Source organism: Rhincodon typus, chromosome 10 (genome assembly GCF_021869965.1).
Source record: "Rhincodon typus isolate 14 chromosome 10, sRhiTyp1.1, whole genome shotgun sequence".
Classification (NCBI taxonomy): domain Eukaryota; kingdom Metazoa; phylum Chordata; class Chondrichthyes; order Orectolobiformes; family Rhincodontidae; genus Rhincodon; species Rhincodon typus.
The window spans coordinates 76,209,795-76,230,833 of NC_063341.1; the positions used below are offsets into that span (position 1 = coordinate 76,209,795).

Below are 21,039 nucleotides of genomic sequence, written 5' to 3' on the forward strand. Positions count from 1 at the left end.
GATCTACTTGAATGCTGAAGTGGGCTTGAAAAACTGAATGGCCTAAACTTCCTAGTTATTTGCTTATGCATCTTCACATTGATAAAAATGTAAATCTATCACTTGCCAGGCTTTCTTCTGTACCTGCTTCAGTCATAAGCATAGTTTTATTACGAATAACAGCTGCACAGTTTGCTTCAGATTGTAATTAAACTACAGTTCTAGTGTCATTGCAAACTAATTTGGCCTTGTACCTCTGCTAAGAATCTGTTATAAATCTACATGTAAAATTCTACCCAACTCGAGTAACAATGCCTCAGGGCACTTGAACTCAATGCTGTTCAGCATTGGTATTTCTTCACATTAGCTGACCTCTTCACAGACAGAGGTGGTACTAGTTAGTGTTGGGGGCATGTTTGCAAATCAGCCCAAAACCCTCAGACTAAAGAGAAGAACTTGCCTTTAATCGTTAGTTGTTCATCAATGGGATTGTCAGATGAAGCAGAAGCTTTTGACTATGCTGTCTTGAGAGTATTTGCAAGTTTCTCAGAATCCCATATTAGCAAACAAATGTTCAGAATACCAATTAAGCAGATAACTTCCGCAGACTTATCTTGCATGCGTAAAAATAGGAAGTAAGTTTTTGTCAACAGGAAATATGAGAAGTTTATATACTGCAGATAAATCATTCACATGAATGGAAGTGCAACACCATGCTCAGTATAATATTGGCCAAATGTGCAGAATAGTTCACCTTGGGTGGCCTTGGCATAAAATAGTAAAAAGGCTGGGGAAACCTGCCAGTCTTATTTCCTGTCAATCTCTAAATTAAATCCTGAGAGTTAAGTTTAACTACTTTCCATTGGAAAATAATATCAGCAATAAGGTTAGCTTTTAAAATTATGCCTTGCTTCAAGGAGATCTCAAAACGAATACTTCGCTTGATATTGTTCCATTCAGTATCAGCACATTAGATATGTGACCGGAGAATTGGTTTGTGTTGAAGGGGTGATGTTGGCCTGGGACTTCAAGTACTACCGTTGGAAATTTGTACCCATTTAAACAGTGGTTCCTGTTTAACTTGGCATCATGTTTAATTTTGCATTGTTCAATTCTGCAATTGGTACTTGTGTAGGTTTTGTGTTTGATTCAGTCAGTTTTGGCACAGAAGAGAGTCTGTATCAGCACTTCATGGACCAGCCCAGCCAGTATCTCACCCTGCCTGATATCTGTAGCTTTCAAGTTTATTTCCCTCAAGCACCCTGTTCAAATCATCAAAACATAAACAGCACAGGAACAGGCCCTTTCGCCCACAATGTCTTGGCTGACCATGATGCCATTCTAAACTAGTCCCATCTGCCTTGATCATTTCTGTGTCCTCCACCCTTCTGCGCGGAGAACTCCAGGTCGCTACCACTCCCTGCATGAAAAATACCTTCCTCTGATTTTCCCTACATCTCTTGCACAAGATTTTAGGTCTGTGTCCCCAGTTCTTAAAGGTATTTTCAAATCAGCCTGTTTACAGATGTCATGAATCTGGCCCTTCTGGCTCAAAGTTAGGGACACTGTCAGCCTGCCACAAAAGCCCTTCCAAGAGGCAACCATGGTTGACTACAGAAGTCAGGGACAGCATAAAAGCAAAAGGAAATAGCATACAATCTGGTGAAAAATGGTGGGAAGTCGGAGGATTGGGAAACTTTTAAAAACCAGCAGAGGATAACTAAGTAAGCAGGGGAGAAAATGAAATGAGGGTAAGCTAGCTAGGAGTATTACAGAAGATTAAGCTTTTTTTGAATATCTAAAAGGTAAGCAAGAGAAGTAGAGAAGTAGTAATGAGGAACAAAGAAATTGCAGAGGGACTGAATTGGGCATTTTGCTTCAGTCTTCATGGTGGAAGACACCAACGACATACCAGAACTTCGAGAGTCAGGGTGCAGAGGCCATTGTAAGAAGATGATTTGGGGATGCTGAAAGTTCTGAAGGTGGATAACTCCTCCCCGATGGGCTACACCCCACAGTTCTGAAAGAGTTAGCTGAGGAGATTGTAGAGGCATTGGTGGTGATGTTTCGGGAATCACTGGAGTCAAGGAGGGTCCCAGAGGACTGGAAAAAGGCTAAAGTAGGTCCCCGTCTAAGGAGCGAGGCAAAAGATGACACTATCTGACCTCAGTTGTTGGTAAGATATTTTAAAGTCCATTTTTGAGAATGGGTTGCGGAGTTCTTGAAAGAGCGTGGTAAAATAGGGCTTGAGTTAGCATGGCTTCTTCATAGGGTAGTTATGCCTGACAAATCTGTTAGAATTCTTTTGAGGAGGTAATGAGCAAGTTAGACTAATGAGCCTGTGGAAGTGATCATTTTGAATTTTCAGAGGCCACATGGAAGGCCACAGACAAGGTGCCCCATGGAAGGCCGCTGAACAAAATAAGAGTCTATGGGTAAGATTCTAGTATGGATAGAAGATTGGCCAACTAGCAAAAGGCAGAGAGTGGGGGGTAAATGGCTATTTTTCAGGATAGTAACCTGTGACTATTGGAATTGGGACAACAACTTATTCACGTTATACATTAACGATGTGGACGAAAGAACTGAGAGCATTGTTACAAAATTTGCAGATGAGACAAAGGTAGGTGGAGGGGAAGGTAGTGTTGAGGAAGCAAAGAGGCTACTGAAGGACTTGGACCGGCTGGGGCAAAAAAATGACAGATGGACTACAGTGTGAGAAAGTGTGAAATTATGCACTTTGGTTGGGAAAGTAAAGGTGTAGACCCTTTTCTAAACGGTGAAAGGCTTCTGCAATCTGAAGCGGATTGGGGCTTAGAAGCCTTAGTTCAGGATTCTCTTGAGGTTAACTTGCAGGTTCTCTTGTCAGTTAGGGTGGCAGATGCAATGTTACCATTCATTTCACAAGGGCTAGAATAGAGCGGCACAGTGGCTCAGTTCTTAGCTCCAGGAACCCAGGTTCAACCCCACTCTTGGGCGACTGTGTGTGGAGTTTGCATGTTCTCCCCGTGTCTGCGTGGGTTTCCTCTGGGTGCTCCAGTTTTCTCCCACAGTCCAAAAATGTGCAGAATAGGTGCATTGGCTATGCTAAATTGCCCACAGTGTTCTAGGATGTTTAGGTTAGGTGGTTTAGACATGGGAAATGCAGGGGTAGGAGAATGGGTCTGACTGGGATGCTCTTCAGAGGGAAGAACTGTATGACTGTATTTATGACATAAGCAGGGATGTACTATTGTATAAGGCTCTGATCAGATTGCACTTGGAATATTGAGAGCGGTTTTGGGCCTGTATCTAAGGAATGATGTGCTCGTGTTGGACGGGGTCCAAAGGAGTTTCACAAGAATGATCCCGGGACTGAAATGTGTGTCACATGGGGAATAATTGATCTGGATCTGTACTCCGAGATGAAGGTTGAGGGGATTCTCGTTGGAACTTGGAGAATACTGAGAGGCCTGGATAGAGTGGATGTGGAGATGACGTTTCCACTCGTAGGAAGACTAGGACCTGAGGGTCTAGTCTTAGAGTGAAGGGATGACCCTTTAGAACTGAGATGAGGAGGAATTTCTTCAGCCAGAGGGTGGTTAATCTGTGGAACATCATAATAGAAGGCTGTGGGGACGAAGTCATTGAGTGTATTTAAGACAGCTTCTTGACTAGTGAGGGGATCGAGGATTGCAGGAGAATGATGTTGAGAAACATATCAGCCATGATTAAATGGTTAAGCAGATTTGATGGATCGACCTGGCCTAATTCTGCTTCAATATCTTATTGTCTTGTATATCTTTATCAAATCTCCACTCAATCGCCCTTTAGGGAGTACAAGTTTTTCCAATGTAACATTGTAACTAAAATTCCTCCATGACCAGAGCTATTCTAGTAAATCGCTTCGGCACCCTCTTGGACCCTCATATCTTTGTTGAAGTGTGGTGACCAGATCTGGGAAAAGCACTTGAGTTAGGGTAATGTATTTTGTTATTTTTTGTGTAGTTTGTAGCAGGCGGGGCTTGATTACAAAAATACATTTGAACAAATCTTGTTTTTTAGTTTACCCATTGTTAATAATCTCTCTGTTTCAAATAAGCATGCTACTTTGGAAACTAGTGAAATGAGTTGGTAAGCTTCTGTAGTTGGTAAGCAAGAATTATGATGCAAGAGAAAAACTCATCGTAATTACTCTGTGAAAGGGCTTACGTTTGTTTTTGCTCCAAGGAACTAGCTTAAAAAATAGCTGTACGATTCTGCCTTGGGATTTTTGGGATTTTTTTTTGGTATTTAGAGCCATATTCCATGATCTATGGTAATATTAATTGACTGCTTTTCAAAGGGAATTATGTACTATAACTGTTTCTAAATATAAGCATGCATTAAAAACGGATGATGAATAGAGACACCTCCTGTTGAGTGTATGCTTAAAAACTGCAGAAATTTTTTAAAAATCCGAATGCAATTCCAAAATACATTTGATCTTCCTCAAAGTTTAGTTGTTAGAAAAACTAAAGCCTGATTCGAGTGCTTTTGTTTTCAATTTTAATTTCCTTGTGTAATCATTTGTTGTGTGGTTTTATGCCCACATGTTTTAAAAATAACTGCTTATAGTTTGATTAATACTGGTGACTTTTTATCTTTTTAGTTCATGAAAATGAAATGTCATTGCAGTAATATTTAAAGAACAGGGAATCTCGAAATTAACTTATAAGTTAAATCAAATGCGGTAATAATGGCAGCCTGGGTTACACGTCCCTGCTGCAACATGTGGAAGCTGCTAGGCACCAATGTGATCCAGAGTGAATACAACTAGTATAGATATTTGCAGCTTGAGGAACTTTGGATCCAACTTAAGCTGGAGTTTGAACTGTAGATTTGTGCTACATTGGGGAAATGAAAAGTTTTACCTTGACAATTTTTGTTCCACAGTGTGGTCACATCCCTCAGACTAGGTATTTGAAAGTTGGTCTGTGGTCAGGAATGGGAAGGTGTGACTGTGGGTGGGGCAGGACTGAGTACCCAAAGGGTTTACAGTTGAGGAACCTTGGTCCCTGCAATTGTCCAACAGTTATGAGGTTCTTGAAAGCTGTGCAGACGCAAATGGGACTATAGTGGACGGAGGCAATAAAAACAAAAATTGCTGGAAAACCTCAGCAGGTCTGGTGGCATCTGTGAAGAGAGATCAAAGTTAATGTTTTGGGTCCAGCAACCCTTTCTCAGAATCCATTGGTGGGAGGGTTTGGGAGAGGGGAATTGTAGGCTTGCAAAGCAAGAGGATATTGCAGCTTTGTAGGGCAGCTATTTGGATAACTGTGTGGGACAGGAAAGGACACAGTATTCAAACAGAAAAACAACAATAAATAGCGTCAGAAAGGGCGAAAATGGTAAAAAGGCATGGTCAGTGGCTCTTTCATTGAGCGCAGATAGTGTTCAGAAAAAATCCAGGTTAATCTTAGAGCCATTACAGAGATATGGTTACGAGGAGATCAAAGCTGGAAACTAAACTGTTCAGGGACATGTGACCTTTTGACAGAACAGGCAGGAGAGAAAGGGTGATAGGGTAGCATTGTTCTTATGGGCTGGAAAAGGTACGATAGCAAGAAATGATCTTGGATCAGAAAGCGGAATCCATGTGGGTAGAAGTTTTAAAAAAAAAAGGGAAGATGATACTGCTAGAAGTAGTCTATAGGCCCCCTAACAGTAGCTATACGGTAGGACAGATAATTAATCAGGAGGTAATGAGTGCATGTAACAAAAGCAGTACATTAATCACGGGTGACTTTAATATTCATGTAGGTTGGCAGAGGAGAGCATGAGAAAGTTTGCACAGTGTATTTGAGGTAGTTTTGTGGAACGGTATATTGTGAATCTAACCAGAGATCTGGTAATATGTACTATGGCAGGTTTAATAAATTGTCATATGGTAGAATTTAGCATTCAGTTTGAGAAGGAGAACCTTGGGCCAGAAACAATTGTGCTAAACTTCAATAAGAGTAATTACAAAGGGATAAGGATAAAGCTGGAACTCGGAAATGTGTTTAGCAGCAAAAGCGGTTGAGAAAAAATGGCAACCTTTTAAAATCTATTCCAGTGAGGAAAAGGATTCCAGGAAGGTTGAGCCCACAATAGTTAACCAGGGAAGGTAAAGACAGTAAGACTGAAACATAGTAGAATTGAGAAAAAAATAAAACATGAGACAAAGATTATTGATAAGCCAGAGGATTGGGAAAGTTTTAAAGACAAACAGAAGATGACCAAAAACAGGCAGAAAATGCAAGTAATAGCAAGATAGAAAACAAGAGCATTTTTAATTGCATAAAAGGAAGACAGAAGCCTAAGTGAACATGGGTCCCTTAAGAGGCTGGTGAAATCACAATGAGGAACCAGGAAATAGCACAGTCGAATAAATACTTTGCCTCTGTCTTCACAGTAGAAGACATAAATAGCATTCCAAAATTATTAAATAATCCAAGGGACAAAAGGAGGAGAGAAAGTAATACTTTAATTATTGCAAGAGAAAATGTGCTTGGGAAGCTAATGGGGACAAAGGCCAATAAGTCTCCTGAGCCTGATTGTTTGCAACCTAGGAAAAGGAAGTAGTTACAGAGATAGTGGACGCACTGGTAGTAATCTTCCAGGAATCCTTAGATTCTGGCATAAGTCCCAGAGGGTTGGTAAACTGCCAATGTAATGCCTTCATTTAAAAATGGAAGGAGACCAAAAAATGGGTGACTTTTGGCCAGTTAGTTAAATGTCAGTTGTTGGAATTATGTTAGTCAATTATAAAGGATGTAATAGAGCATTTAGAAATACCTGATGTGATAATTTGGAAGTGCTCATCCATGAATCACACAAAGCTGACATCTATATTCGGTGCTTAATAGGGAAAGCAAACTGAATGTTGGCCTTTATTTCGAAAGAAATTGAGCAAGAACATAGATAACAAGGTGTACAGCTGGATGAACACAGCAGGCCAAGCAGCATCAGAGGAGCAGGAAGGCTGACGTTTCGGGCCTAGACCCTCCAGAAATGGGGGAGGGGAAGGGGGATCTGAAATAAATAGGGAGAGGGGGGAGGCGGATAGAAGATGGATAGCGGAGAAGATAGGTGGAGAGGAGCCACTGGTCAAAGAGGCGGGGATGGAGCCAGTAAAGGGGAGGGTAGGTGGGGGGGGTAGGGAGGAGATAGGTCAGTCCAGGGAGGACGGACAGGTCAAGGGGGTGGGATGAGCTTAGTAGGTAGGAGATGGGGATGGGGCTGGGGCTTGAGGTGGGAGGAAAGACAGGTTAGGGAGGCGGGGACGAGCTGGGCTGGTTTAGGGATGCAGTAGGGGGAGGGGAGATTTTGAAGCTTGTGAAGTCCACATTGATACCATTGGGCTGCAGAGTTCCCAAGCGGAATATGAGTTGCTGTTCCTGCAACCTTCAGATAGCATCGTTGTGGCTTGGAGACTGCTTTGCAGAACACCTATGCTCAGTTCACACTAAACAACTGCATCTCCCAGTGGCGAACCATTTCAACTCCCCCTCCCATTCCGCAGACGACATGTCCATCCTGGGCCTCCTGCAGTGCCACAGCGATGCCACCCGAAGGTTGCAGGAACAGCAACTCGTATTCCGCTTGCGGAACCCTGCGGCCCAATGGTGTCAATGTGGACTTCACAAGCTTCAAAATCTCCCCTCCCCCTACCACATCCCTAAACCAGCCCAGCTCATCCCCGCCTCCCTAACCTGTCCTTCCTCCCACCTATCCCCTCCTCCCACCTCCAGCCCCACCCCCATCTCCTACCTACTACCCTCATCCCGCCCCCTTGACTGTCCGTCCTCCCTGGACTGACCTATCTCCTCCCTACCTCCCCACCTACACTCTCCTTTACTGGCTCCATCCCCGCCTCTTTGACTAGTCTGTCTCCTCTCCACCTATCTTCTCCTCTATCCATCTTCTATCTGCCTCCCCCTCTCTCCCTATTTATTTCAGAACCTCCTTCCCCTCCCCCATTTCTGAAGGAGGGTCTAGGCCCGAAACGTCAGCCTTCCTGCTCCTCTGATGCTGCTTGGCCTGCTGTGTTCATCCAGCTCTACACCTTGTTATCTCAGATTCTCCAGCATCTGCAGTTCCTACTATCTCTGGAGCAAGAACGTAGTGCAGTTTTGCTAAAACTGTGCAAGTCCCCAGTTTGACAACAGGGAACTGTGATCTATTTTAGGCTCCTTATCTAAGCAAAGATATATTAGCATTAGAGGCAGTCCAGGCAGAGTTCACTGGACTGACTGGGTATGGAGGAGCCACAGTCTGAGGAAAAGTCGAGTTGATTGGGCAATGCTGATTGGAACATAGAAGAATCAGAGGTGACCTTATCGAAACACGCAAGATTCTTATGGGACTTGATGCAGTAGATGAAAAGGTTATTTGTCACCTTGGGGAGAATTTAGGACCAGAGGGCATAATCTTAGAACAAGGGATTACACGTTCAAGTCAAAGATTAGGAATTTCTTCTGAGCACGGTGAATCTGTGGGATAGGGTTGCATAGGGCTATCAAGGCCGAGTCATTAGGTATATTCAAAGTGCAAGAGACAAATTTTTGATCAGTAAGGGGTATGGGGCGAAGGCAAGAAATTGAATTATCAGATCAATCATGATATCATTGAAAGGCTGAGCAGACCTGATGGGCTGAATGGCCTACTTCTGTCATGTCTTATGCTTTTATCTGAGTTTAGATTCACAACAGACTGATAGAAAAGAAAGCAATGTCGAGAACTGTCCAGCTTGGACGATTTTACAAACACTGCTATTGCACATGAAAATTAGAGATATACCAGTCTCTAATTTTCTGTTACATTGTTGAAAGATTTTATTAAACATTGCTGCCTGTGGCTGGTTGGTGTACTGCTATATCCTTCTCTATTCCTCTTAACTCCACCCGTACTGTGCTTTTTATGTCCAGTTATGAGCAACTCTGTAACATCACCACAAGGTTGCAGTAGGGTCCTAAAGCCCTTGCACAACACACATGATATTTGCATGAAGCATATAAAGGAAGATGAACAAAATGACAGATGGAAAAGCTAAAGACCATAGGTGAGGCAATAGCATGAAAAGCCATGTAAGCAAGATTGAAATGGGCAGGTGTAATTTAATACAGCGAAGTATGAAGTCATGATCGAAAAGATGGAAAGCAATATTGTAATTTTAAAGGAGATGCAGGAATCTAGTACATCAATCTTTGAAGGTGGCAGGGTATGAAACTTGTAAGAATTTTAACTCTGAGGAGGACAGTATAGAACTCCAGAGGGACATAGATGAGTTGGTGAATTGGGCATATAGTTGGCAGATGAGTTTCAATGCAAAGAAATGTGAGGTGATGCATTTTGGCAGGCAGAACATTGAAAGACCATGCAAGATCAGGGTACAGTTCTAAGGAGTGCAGCAGTAGAGGGACCTAGGTGCAGTTGTGCCCAAATCGTTGAAAATGGCAGGAGAGGTAGAAAGAGCAGTAAGTAAAGCATACTGTATCCTTGGTTTTATTATTAGGGGCATAGAGTACAAGCGCAAGGAAGTGATCTTGAACTTGTACAAGACACCTGTTAGACCTCAGCTAGAGTTTTGTGTACAGTCCCGGGTGCTGCATTATGGGAAGAATGTAAACCTTTTGCACTCTCTCCAATGCGTTTACAAGAATGGTTCTAGAAATGAGAAGCTTAATCAATGAGGATAGATTGAAGAAGTTGGGACTTTTCTCCTTGGAGAGAAGAAGGCTAAGAGGAGATCTAATCAAGGTTTTCAAAATTACAGGTAGGCTGGACAGAGTAGATAGGGAGAAGCTGTTCCTGCTTGTAAAGGAACAAGAACAGGTGGCCATAAATTGTAGTGATTTGCAAAAGTGAAGTTTAGAAAAGCATTTTCACACAGCAAGTAACTGAAGTGTGTAGTACACTGTTTGGAACTGTGGAAGAAGCAGGTTCAATTGAGGCTTTCAGGAGGGCTTTGGATGATTATCTGGATAAAATTAATGCCCAAGGGTATGGAGGAGTGTAGGAGGAGGGGGTGTGGCACGAGATTGGTGCTAAGCATTAATGCTCATTTAATGTGCCAGCACTGGCATGATTGGCCAAATTGCTACCTCCTGCACCATAACATCTGTGTAGTTCTGTGACCAACAGCAATGATATTACCTAAGACAAATAGAATGTATAATTTTGTGGGTGGTGAAATTTATTCTTCACGAAGACCGGGTAGACAGGAAGAAACTTTCCCCCTTACTAAAGCAGTCAATAACCAGAGGGCATTGATTTTAAGGCAAGGAGCAGAAGGTTATAGAGAAGATGAAATATTTCACCCAGAGGATATTGGGAATCTAGAAGTCGCTGTCTATAAGGGTGGCAGAGACCGAAACATTCAACGTTCAAGAGTTATTTTTAGATGTGTTCTCGTGATACCAAGGCATGCAAGGCTATGGTTTAAGTGTTGGGAAATGGGATTGGAATAGTTAGGTTGTTGTTTAGGACCAGCGTGGGCACAATTGTATTGGCGAACACCTGTGGTGAATTAATCATCATCAGTAATGTTGCTGTGGTAACACCATGCTTGATATAAGAAAAATGCTCCACTGTATCCTAGGGTAATGGCGTTCGACTGTTCTTTTCCAGTGTTTGGCTCTGGAGTCATAGCTCCTAGACTGTCGTTGGGGTAGCTTAAAGAATAGTGACACTCCATTGTACTAAATTTTATTTTTAAGTATTCACTTTAATGCTTCCTAGAAAATATACTGAATGATAGTTATAGAAATGAACTTCCTAAAATGTAAATAGCTACCCATATGCACAAGTGAACAGACATTTTATAAAGCAGAGGACATTGGAAGTTACAACTCTGAGCACTCATCGTTTTGCATCTTGTCACTTTTTGTCGATCTGTAGCCATGGTCATTTCTCAGCTTTTGTGAGAAGTATGAATGTTTGAAGGGCTTTCAGTGAGCATGGGTGGTGAGTAAAGCTATGGATATAAGAGCACTATTTAAAATGCTGCTTATTTACTAAACATTGACTTTCTATCTAAATTATATCTAAATATTTGTACCAAGAGTTAGTTCATTAGTGTTGCTAAAAGGAAGCTTAGAATTTCAACAAAACTGATCTTGAAAACAGGTTTGTCTTTTGTGATGTTCCTGGGGGCTGGTAAAAGCTTTGCAAATTCCAATAGTACTTTGCCTGATGGCTCCTGAATTAAGGTTAGGAGCTTTACAATCTGAGTCATATAGCCAGACAGCATGGAAACAGACTTTTTTGGTTTAACCAGTCCACACCAACCAAGTTCCCAAACCAAACTAGTCCCACCTGCCTGTGCTGAGGTCATATCCCTACAAACCTTTCCTATTCATAAACCTATCCAAATGTCTCTTAAACATTGTAACTGTACCTGCATCCACCCCTTCCTCTGGCAGTTCATTCCACACACAAACTACTGTGTTTTAAAAAAAAAGTTGCCTGTGAAATCCTTTTTAAATCTTTGTCCTCTGACCTTAAAAATATACCCCTAGTTTTGAACTCCCCCGTGGTATGGAAAATACCCTTGTCATTCACCTTATCTGTGCGCCTCATGGTTTTAGAAATCCCAATAAGGTCACCCCTTAACCTCCTACACTCCAGTGGGAAAAAAATTCCCAGTCTGTTTTTATGTCTCCATTCTCAGTAACATCTTGTTAAATCTTTTCTGAACCCTCTTCAGTTTAATAATATCCTTACTATAACAGAGTGACTACAACTGCACACAGTACTCCAGAAGAGACCTCACCAATATCCTGTACAACCTCAGGATGACATCCCAACTCCTATACTTAAAAGTCTAAGCAATGAAGGCAAGCATGCTAAACGGCGCCGTCTTAACCACCCTGCCTACCTATGACGCAAATTTCAAAGAATTATGTATCTGAACCCCTATGTCTGTTTGTTCTAGAACAGTACCCAGAGTACTACCATTAATTGTGTAAGTCCTGTCCTTGCTTGCATTACCATTTGTCCAAATTCAACTTCATCTACCACTCCTCAGCCCATTGACCTAATTGATCAAGATCTCTTTGTAATCTTAGCTGCCTTCACTGTCAGTTATACCACGAATCTTGTCATCCGCAAACTTACTAACAGTGCCTCCTGTGTTGTCATCCAAATAATTTATAATAATGACAAACAAAACTGGACCCGGTACTGATCCCTGTGGAACACCACTGGTCACAGGCCTCCAGTCCAAAAAACGACCCTCCACCACCATCCTCTTGTCTCCTGTCATGCCAATTTTGTATCCAGTTGGCAAGCTCACCCTGAATCTCGTGTAATTTAACATTACTAATTAGTCTACTATGTGGAGCCTTGTCAAAAGCTTTATGAAGGTCCAAGTAAACAACGTCTACCACTCTGCACTTAGCAATTTTCTTGGCTACCTGATTTAAAAAACGCCATCAAATTTGAGAGACACAATTTTCTTTGCACAAAACCTTGCTGACTATCCCTAATCGATCTTTGCCTGTCCAAATGCATTTCAAACCTATCTTTTAGAATCCCCTGTGGCAACTTACCCACCGCTGATGTCCGAATCATAAGTGTGTAGTTTTCAGGGTTCTCCTTACAACCTTTCTTAAACAATGGCTCAACATTAACCACCATCCAGTTGTCTGGTATGCCACCTGTGTTAATAGATGATACAAATATTTCTGCTAAAGGTCCTGCAATTTCCTACCTAACTTCCCACAATGTCCTGGGATATACTTGATCAGGTCCTTGAGATTTATCTACCTTTGTTTTCTAAGACCTCTAGCACTTCCTCTTCTGTAATGTGAACTGTTTTTGATACATCAATATTTACTGCTCTAAGTTCCTTAGCCTCCATTTCTTTCTCTATAGTAAAAGTTGACGCAAAATATTTATTTAATATCTCTCCCATCTCCTGAGGTTCACAAAGACATTGATCTTTAAGGGGTCCTACTCTCTCCCTAGTTGTTCTCTTGCGGTTAATATATTTGTAGAATTTTTTTTGGATTATATTTAACCTTATCTGCCAACGCTATCTTATATCCCTCTTTGCCTTCCTGATTTCCTCCTTAATGCCTCTGTACACTCTGTATTCTTCGAGATTCAGTTGTTCCCAGTTGTCTGTATCTAATATGATTCTTTTTTATTCTTGACTAGAACTTCAATATCTTTATTCATCCATTGTTCCTTAATCTTACCAGCCTTGTCTTTCATTCTACCAGGAACATAATGCTTCTCAGCTCTCATTATCACACTTTTGAAGGTCTCCTATTTGTCAGTCATGTCTTTACCTGCGAACAGTCTACTCCAGTCAACTTTTGAGAGTTCTTGTTTCATAACCTTTAAAATTTGCCTTACTCCAACTAAAACTTTAGCTTTTATGGAAGATTTATTCTTCTCCATAACGATTTTAAAACTAGTCGTATTATGATCACTAGTCCCAAAGTATTCCCTTACTAACACTTTAGTCACTTCTCTTGCCTTATTTCCCAAGAGAAGGTCAAGTTTTACTACTCTTCTCGTAGCTCCTTGAATATGTATTTAGAACAAAAATGTCCAATTGAAATATTGGTATTTTAGCATTTGAAATTGATAATATAAGCAGTTCAGAGTACTGAACAAGGTTGCTGTGTAGATGCATTCTATTTTGTTCAAAAAGCACACAATTTAGGGACATCTGTCAATGTGGCGTTTTATGAATTCCTACTTTATAAATAAAACCAGTCTGACATGAACCCAAAACACAAACCAATTCTAAACAAGGCCGCATGCCTAACATTCGTTGTCTGACCTAAAATGTCACCTCTTCTTTACATTAATAAAACCTTTAGTTCTCTCAGGACAGTGACGTGAAAGGAATTTGGGGAATTGCATATACATATTAATCAATTAAAACCTGCTATCTGATTAAAGATTTAACAGCATCTTAGGTTTGTTTAGTACATCCTCCTCAGTGGTGTGACCGTTTGATGTTTTACTTATAAATTCTGTGTCTGATGCTACCTCTCTGACACCTGAAGGAGGAGTAATCCTCCGAAAGCTTATGTTTTCCAATAAACCTGTTGGACTATAACCTGGTGTCATATGATTTCTGACCTTGTCCACCCCAGTCCAACACTGACACCTCCACATCATGAAACTCGTTCACAACATGCATTGATTCAAAGCTAATGTTTTGCAGCATGGAATGGAAAATGTGATTTGACTGTGAAAGAAGGTGTTTGATGTCAGTTGATTACAGCCTGGTCAGCTTTTTCACGTGCTTTGAAGGTTTTAGCATAGAGGTTGAAGGCACCTTTTATGTACAAATGTTAGTGCTAAGAAAAGTTAATCAAATGGAAACTATCGCAAGAGAGACTTCTACATTTCCTGGCTTTTAGGTTATACATGAATCTTAGTTACTTTTTACAATTTGGAGGGGGATGAGGTTAACAAATGAAAACTTGAGGTACACAGGCATCATAAATTAAACTTTTAGCCATATTTGCTATATAAAAGAGAGACTTACCATTTAAATTAGAAAAAGGTTATGTTTCAACAAAACGAAAATTTCAATAGTTTTGAGCTAATTAACTATTGTTACGCTGGCTTTGCTTCTGTTAGCAAAAAAAAAAACAAAGTTCTGTGGTGTGAAGAATGTACAGAATTTATTAGGAAATACAATAGCAAAGGCTGTACTGTCATTGCACACATTCCTGAGGACATCCAGTGGTTTGTTAACCACTCTTCCTAAGCTTCGGAGTACTTCATTTTGAATAAGTCTGAAAAAGAAAGTAGATCTTGTACCACCTGTCCTGTGGCCACAAATCTTCAAAATCACGTTTACAATCAATAGTACACCCCTCAGTTCAGATATTCTGCCATATGTCCAATAACACCAGGCTGGACGATGAAATTTCCCATCTGTATGGCCTGGTGAAAGCAATCTAAACATTTGGCAGGTTCATCCAGAGGCTATGGAGAACATGGAATTTTGTCTCCCCTGTGAAGGATTTGCAGAAGAGAGATCTGTATTTATATGGAAATAAATCATTACCGACAGCAGGACGGGTGGAAAGAGTGGTTAACAAAGCGTGTGGCATTGTATGACTTATTACAAGGGGTATCAAGTACACGAGTAGGAGGATATCCTGAACCTGTATAAGACATTAGACCTCACCTGAAGTTCTGGATGCCACACTTAAGGGTGTGAATTTGTTGGAGAGATCAGAAAAGGTTTACAGGAATGTCACCAGAGATGAGAAATCTCAGTTATGAAGACAGATTGGAGGAGTTGGGACTGTTTTCCTTGGAGAGGAGAAAGCTAAGAGGAAACTTGATAGACTTTTTCAAAAATGAGAGATCTGGGCAGGGCAGACAGTACAAAACTGTTCCTGTTTGAAAAAGGACAAAAATGCGAGGGTGGCAATTACAAGTGATTTGCAAAAGAAGTAAATGTGATGTGAGAAAACTCGCACAGCAAATGATTCAGATCTGGAAAGTGAAACTGGAAAGTGTGGTGGAGGCATGTTCAGTCAAGGCATTCAGAGGGTGTTAGATGATTCCTTGAATAGATGGAATGTGAACAGTTACGGGGAAAGGCAAGGAGAATAGCACTTAGTTACCATGCCTGTTCAAAGAGTTAGTGCCAGCACTATGAGCCAAATGGCCCCCTTCTGCATCATAATGGTTCTGTGATATTATGAAGTTTACCACACATGGATTCTCAAGTCACTTCTGCATGGCTTTAGGTATGGACAGTAACATCCTAGGTATGGCAGTACAAAGCAATTTGCAATCCATTCCATTTCCAGTGCTGCTTATCAGTCTGCAATATTAATTGATAGGTTAAAAATTCCTAACAATGTGCCACATGCCTGATATTGATAGCATGGTCATCATGGCTCAGCTTCATTGGTTTTGACCATGTAGTTCACAGAAGATTCCTACCTAGTAAAGGTAGTATTTTGCAGTCAGATGAGCATAGGAACCTGTTATTAAACACCACAACTTTGAATGCGAAGACACTTTAAAAGTCTATCTCAATGGAAACATTCCTAGATTGACCCAAATAGAGGTTTTCATCATCAAGCAATCTCAATATCTAAGGAGATAAAGTCAGAAACCTGCACAAACAGCCTGGTGATTATTTGAGCAGAATGTAGTGTCAAAATATAATTGTAGCATCCATTTTAATGTTCAGGAAACAGAAAAGGTCTCCCATGTCAAATGAATGGCAGTTTTGTTTCTTATCCATTCATTAACTTCACTCCATGGTGATTCTGTATGTAGCAGTGCAAGCCTTTTTTAAGATGAGGTTATTACTGCCATTTCTGTATTGCTGCAGAGAGCTATATGCAAAAAGTGACTTGGTGAAGTCTGTCTAGTATTGCTCAAGCCTGACACCACATTGGGTACAGTTTGAGTGCTCTGTTAAAGTTTTATAAGGAACTCGAGAGATTCTTTTTACCACTGTCGTAGAGTTGTTCAGTTTTGTACAGGGATGTTCTGACACACCGCTGAAGCGGGTTGAACTCAAACCTGACCCTCCTAGTTCAGAGATAAGGTCATTACCACTTTGCCACTCAGGCCCTGCGCCCAATGGTGAACCCTTCCCTGTAAAGTGAACATGGTGACATGGCTATTCCCTCCCATCACCTTCATTGAGAGGCTCATTTGCAAGCACTACTGCAGTTGAAATTCAGAATCTTCTGTTTACTAGCAAACTTCTTTTAAATTCTACTCGGATTTCAGCTGTACATGTGGGCTAACTAACCTAGATTGAGCAGTCTTCTCTGCCTTAATTTGCTTTGTACCTAGGCAGTATAAACCAGCCTGGCTGAAACTAGTTATGCTGTTGATTCCTGAAGAGTAGCTGCAATATAAATATATCAACCAATCTGCGTTGCATCTAATAAATTCCACTTGAACAGGAAAACTTCCTTTTACTTTAAACCTAGTTATTGGCCTTAAAATTTCACATTCAGTTAGTCTTGGTCTTCTCTTGGCTCAAGATATGCCAGGACCTATTGAACAGGAACTGGCTGGTTTGTAGAGAATTAATTGTTATATGATCTCTTGTTGGTAATGCTATTACCACAACCTGCTTGACTCTCTGGTATTGTGCCTAAGCAAGTGTTCACATGCTGTTTGATCATGGGAACTATCACAGTCAAGCTTGATTCTATGCTCATTTGTCCACGCATTCTTACATTGGCAAAATAAGTTGTTTTTTTTTTGCCTTTTTCTCAATAATAAGTGAAAATCAACTTTGCACCCAAGCAATCTGCAGTCATATATTACAGTATCTCTTTTAATTTAATAGTGACAGGCTTTGAAAAAGGATTTTCTGTTCTCGAAGTTGATCACCAAGTTTGTAGATTAATATATCCATCATTATCACTTCTTTCAAATAGATGTGCTATTATTGTAAGGAGAAGTCCCGTTTTAATCTGCTGATTTTTGTTTAATTCACTAATTCAAGTTGCTCCCATGAGTACAATAACTGACAGAGCTCTACCAGGTAGCACTTCACCCAGTGCTAAAGAGCTTAAAACCAGCTGTATTGGTACAACTGGACATTACCAGGGCAATCTGTAACTGTGTTGTTGGATCATCTTAGCAGTTCAAGTAGACATAAAACAAAATATGATATTTCCATCACTGTGTTTCACTGAAATCCTGCTGATAATTGAGTTGCTTGTTTTCTGAGAAATTTTTAAAGATGTTTGGAATGCACTTATGAGAGATACAGTGAAAGATTCAAGATGTTCAGCTAATCTGGTGTGAATGTTTTGGCCTCTTGTTAATACTCAGCAACTTTTCTATAATTTATGTACAGAAGAATTTTGTCATTTGATGCTAAAGACAGCTTTGCTGAAACCGCTAAGCAGAAAGCTTCTTCATTTTATACGTGTTTATAGCCAGCTGAATACTTTTAATGACGTAAATTCTCATTCTTTCACAACAGAATTGAAGCTAAATAATACTGAGAGCATAACAAAAGTGGAATTTGCTCTACTCTAATAATCATACATTCACAACCTTATGGAAAGAATTACTGGATAGTGATCAGCAGCAACACAATCTGCAGAGATAGTAGGAACTGCCAATGCTGGAGAATCTGACATAAGGTGTAGAGCTGGATGAACACAGCAGGCCAAGCAGCATCAGAGGAGCAGGAAAGCTGACGTTTTGGGTCTAGACCCTTCTTCAGAAATGGGGGAGGGGAAGGGGATTCTGAAATAAATAGGGAGAAAGGGGGAGGCGGATAGAAGATGGAGAAGATGGGTGGAGAGGAGACACAGGTCAGCGAGGCAATCTGCAGTTTTTTTTTTCTGTTTTCCAAGTTCCAGACCAACGCTATTGTATTAACCCACTTAGATATTTTTAATCATATCATTCTATTCAGACAGGTTATGCCACACTTCTGGAGCAGGTAGGACCTCAGCCGGTGTCTCCTGGCTCAGAGGTAGAGTCACTGTCACTATGCTGCGAGACATCAATATATAGATGTTTTGAATCAACACCTCTCCCCCCACAGACTAGGATAGATTTGAACTCAAGGCTTAGAGGTACTACCACTGCACCATAAGAGCCCCTTAATCAATTTAAACCCTGACTGAGATCAGTTAGCTGTGCATGAATGAGATATCAAACAGGCCCTGGCCTATGTGGTTTAGAGGATACTCCATGGTAACCTTCACTGTGAAAATCAGGCTGAGATAGAATTAACTAGTTACATAAGGAGAAAGGAACCAATCTACTGAGAAGGGAAAAATACCTTTGTCTTGGTTCCAGGAGAATAAGAAAATAAAGCTTCACTTCAAGGACAGAATAAACAGTACTATGGAACAGAATTGTCAGTTATCTTAAAAGTTAAATGGGAGAAACTTCTCTGGAATTTAGAGGATAAATTGTCCACTGAAGTGTTCAGCAAATGTTGCTTTCACTTTATTGCAGTAAAATTGTGAACTTGACATTATTGAATTGTTAGAATTGAATTATTGATATGGGAATTCTGATATGGAAAGCTAGACTCAGTAAGCTTGTCATTGAAAAGCACCATCTGGTTCACTGCTTTTCCTAAAGGATATTAATCTGCCATCCTTACCTCGTCTGGCCTACATGTGACTCCAGACCCACAGAAATGTGCCAACTCTTACCTACTCTTGGTATTTAAAGATGGGCAACAAACAATGCCTATATTCCATGATGTTTTTTCAAAAAACAAGCAGACCTAAAATGCATGCACTTATAATCTAACTTTTTAAGTATTTGGTATTTTGTTTGAAATGTTCAAATGCAGAAAGATACACACTTTTATTTCAGCTGATATACTCTGTTGTTGCCTAATTTTATAATTTTTAAAATCTGATTTTTATTGGCACTTCCAACCTTTTACATCTATATCTGTCTTTACAAAAACAATTATCAAAGTTTTAATGAAATTGAAAATTTGAATCTTTCCCGTTGTTAATGTCTGATTAAACCTGACTCAATTCAATGCATTGAGTGACATTTTGTTGGGAGCGGGAGAGTTCGTGGAATGAAAAGGAACCTGCTTTGGACATGCGTGCAGATTTATGCTTGATGATTAAAATAAATGTCTGCATCTGCACGCTTTTGTCATGATCAGCATGTGAAAATAGAAAATGCAACACAACTATTTCAAATTTGTTGTACTGTTGTAAATTAAAGTAAATTATTAATCTGCTTCTGCAAATCTGCCCTGAAGTACCCTGCGAAAGTCATGTGTTTGGTGTTGTAAAAGTACCTTACTTTGTGTTTATTTGTGCGGGTGTTATTTTTCTGGAGTTCCATTCGTAACTTGTTTAGTGCAGGGGTGGAAAAATTGTTCTGGGAATTAACTCTGTAGAGCCATCTCCATTAGGTGGATTCTTAAGAATTGGGTGGTAGGTCAGAACGAAGGGCTGAAAATTTGATATCCAGACATGACTTGTATTCCATTTGACCTGGCCATTGGACAAATGTCTCTAACCCCTCCAATTATTATTCCAATGTATTCAGATTTGAGATTGTGTGTGAGAGTTTGTTGTGTTACGTCCTTGATGCCTGACAATCACAAGAAAAATTTTAGGATGAAATTTATTTGTTCATGATCAGATACTTAGTCCAACATCAGAAGTCTCCTTTTCTCAACCCCCTTTCCCCTTTGCAGCAACTACAGCTCTTATATTTAACTAAGTTCATTGAGTTAACCATTATGCCAATATAGCATCAAATCGCACCTAAGGTGAAAATCGTAATGTTACCTTGAGAACACTTGAGGGCAGAAAAACGAAAAGCAATGAAAGCTAAAAGTTCCCTTCAGGATTTAGTATTAAGACCTCCGGGGATTAACTGGCTCTGCAGTAGTTATAGAAGTTAGAACTTCATTCCCCAATTCTCACTTTTTCCACTGCCTTGTTGGGTGTGGGTGATTTACTAACTTAAGTGTAGAAAATGTTTAAATGATGGTCTTAATTTTGGTAGTGTGAAATGTACTATGTGTTGTATTTGTAATTCATCCTTTCTACTGTGGTTAAATTCATGAACTTTTTTCTCTCCTTTTCTTCTCGTCATCTCATCCCTTTGGTTACTTGGGGTGAATTGTCCTGAAAACCTTTGATGAACTGTAGAGACCTTTGGTATGCGCGTTATTTCGTAAGAAGCCCAAAGTCACAGAAAGTCAATTTTTCAAAAACATTAAGATTAAGTGCCTTAACAAAAATATTAATTAGAATTAAATGAAAGTCTAGCAACGGTGTTGACAAACACAAAATAAATTATAATTTTTCATAGCGGAGATTTTATCCACAATTAAATATAAAAATGGTCCCAAATAGATTGGAGAAAACCAAGAAATATCATACATGCATGTAAACGTCTGATATTTGAAATGTAAATACAGAATAAAAAAAGGCCTTGATTTATATTTCCTGCTGAACATGTATTGGTGTCATTATTAAAAGTAATCTACTTTCAGAAGAAACAAGGTGTAGAGCTGGATGAACACAGCAGGCCAAGCAGCATCAGAGGAGCAGGAAGGCTGACGTTTTGGGCCTAGACCCT

General features: G+C 40.2%; 1 protein-coding gene across 2 annotated transcripts in view; it reads left to right on the forward strand.

Annotated features, from left to right (window-relative positions):
- Positions 1-21,039, forward strand: part of prkacba (protein kinase, cAMP-dependent, catalytic, beta a) — a 137,618-nt gene that overhangs the window by 70,081 nt on the left and 46,498 nt on the right. The window contains exon 2 of one of the 2 annotated variants that reach the window (XM_048601667.1): positions 20,607-20,615. The exons of the other annotated variant lie outside the window; for it this stretch is intronic. Coding sequence (XP_048457624.1) covers positions 20,607-20,615 — 9 coding nt within the window. The remainder of the gene's footprint in view (positions 1-20,606; positions 20,616-21,039) is intronic. 2 annotated transcript variants of the gene reach the window in all.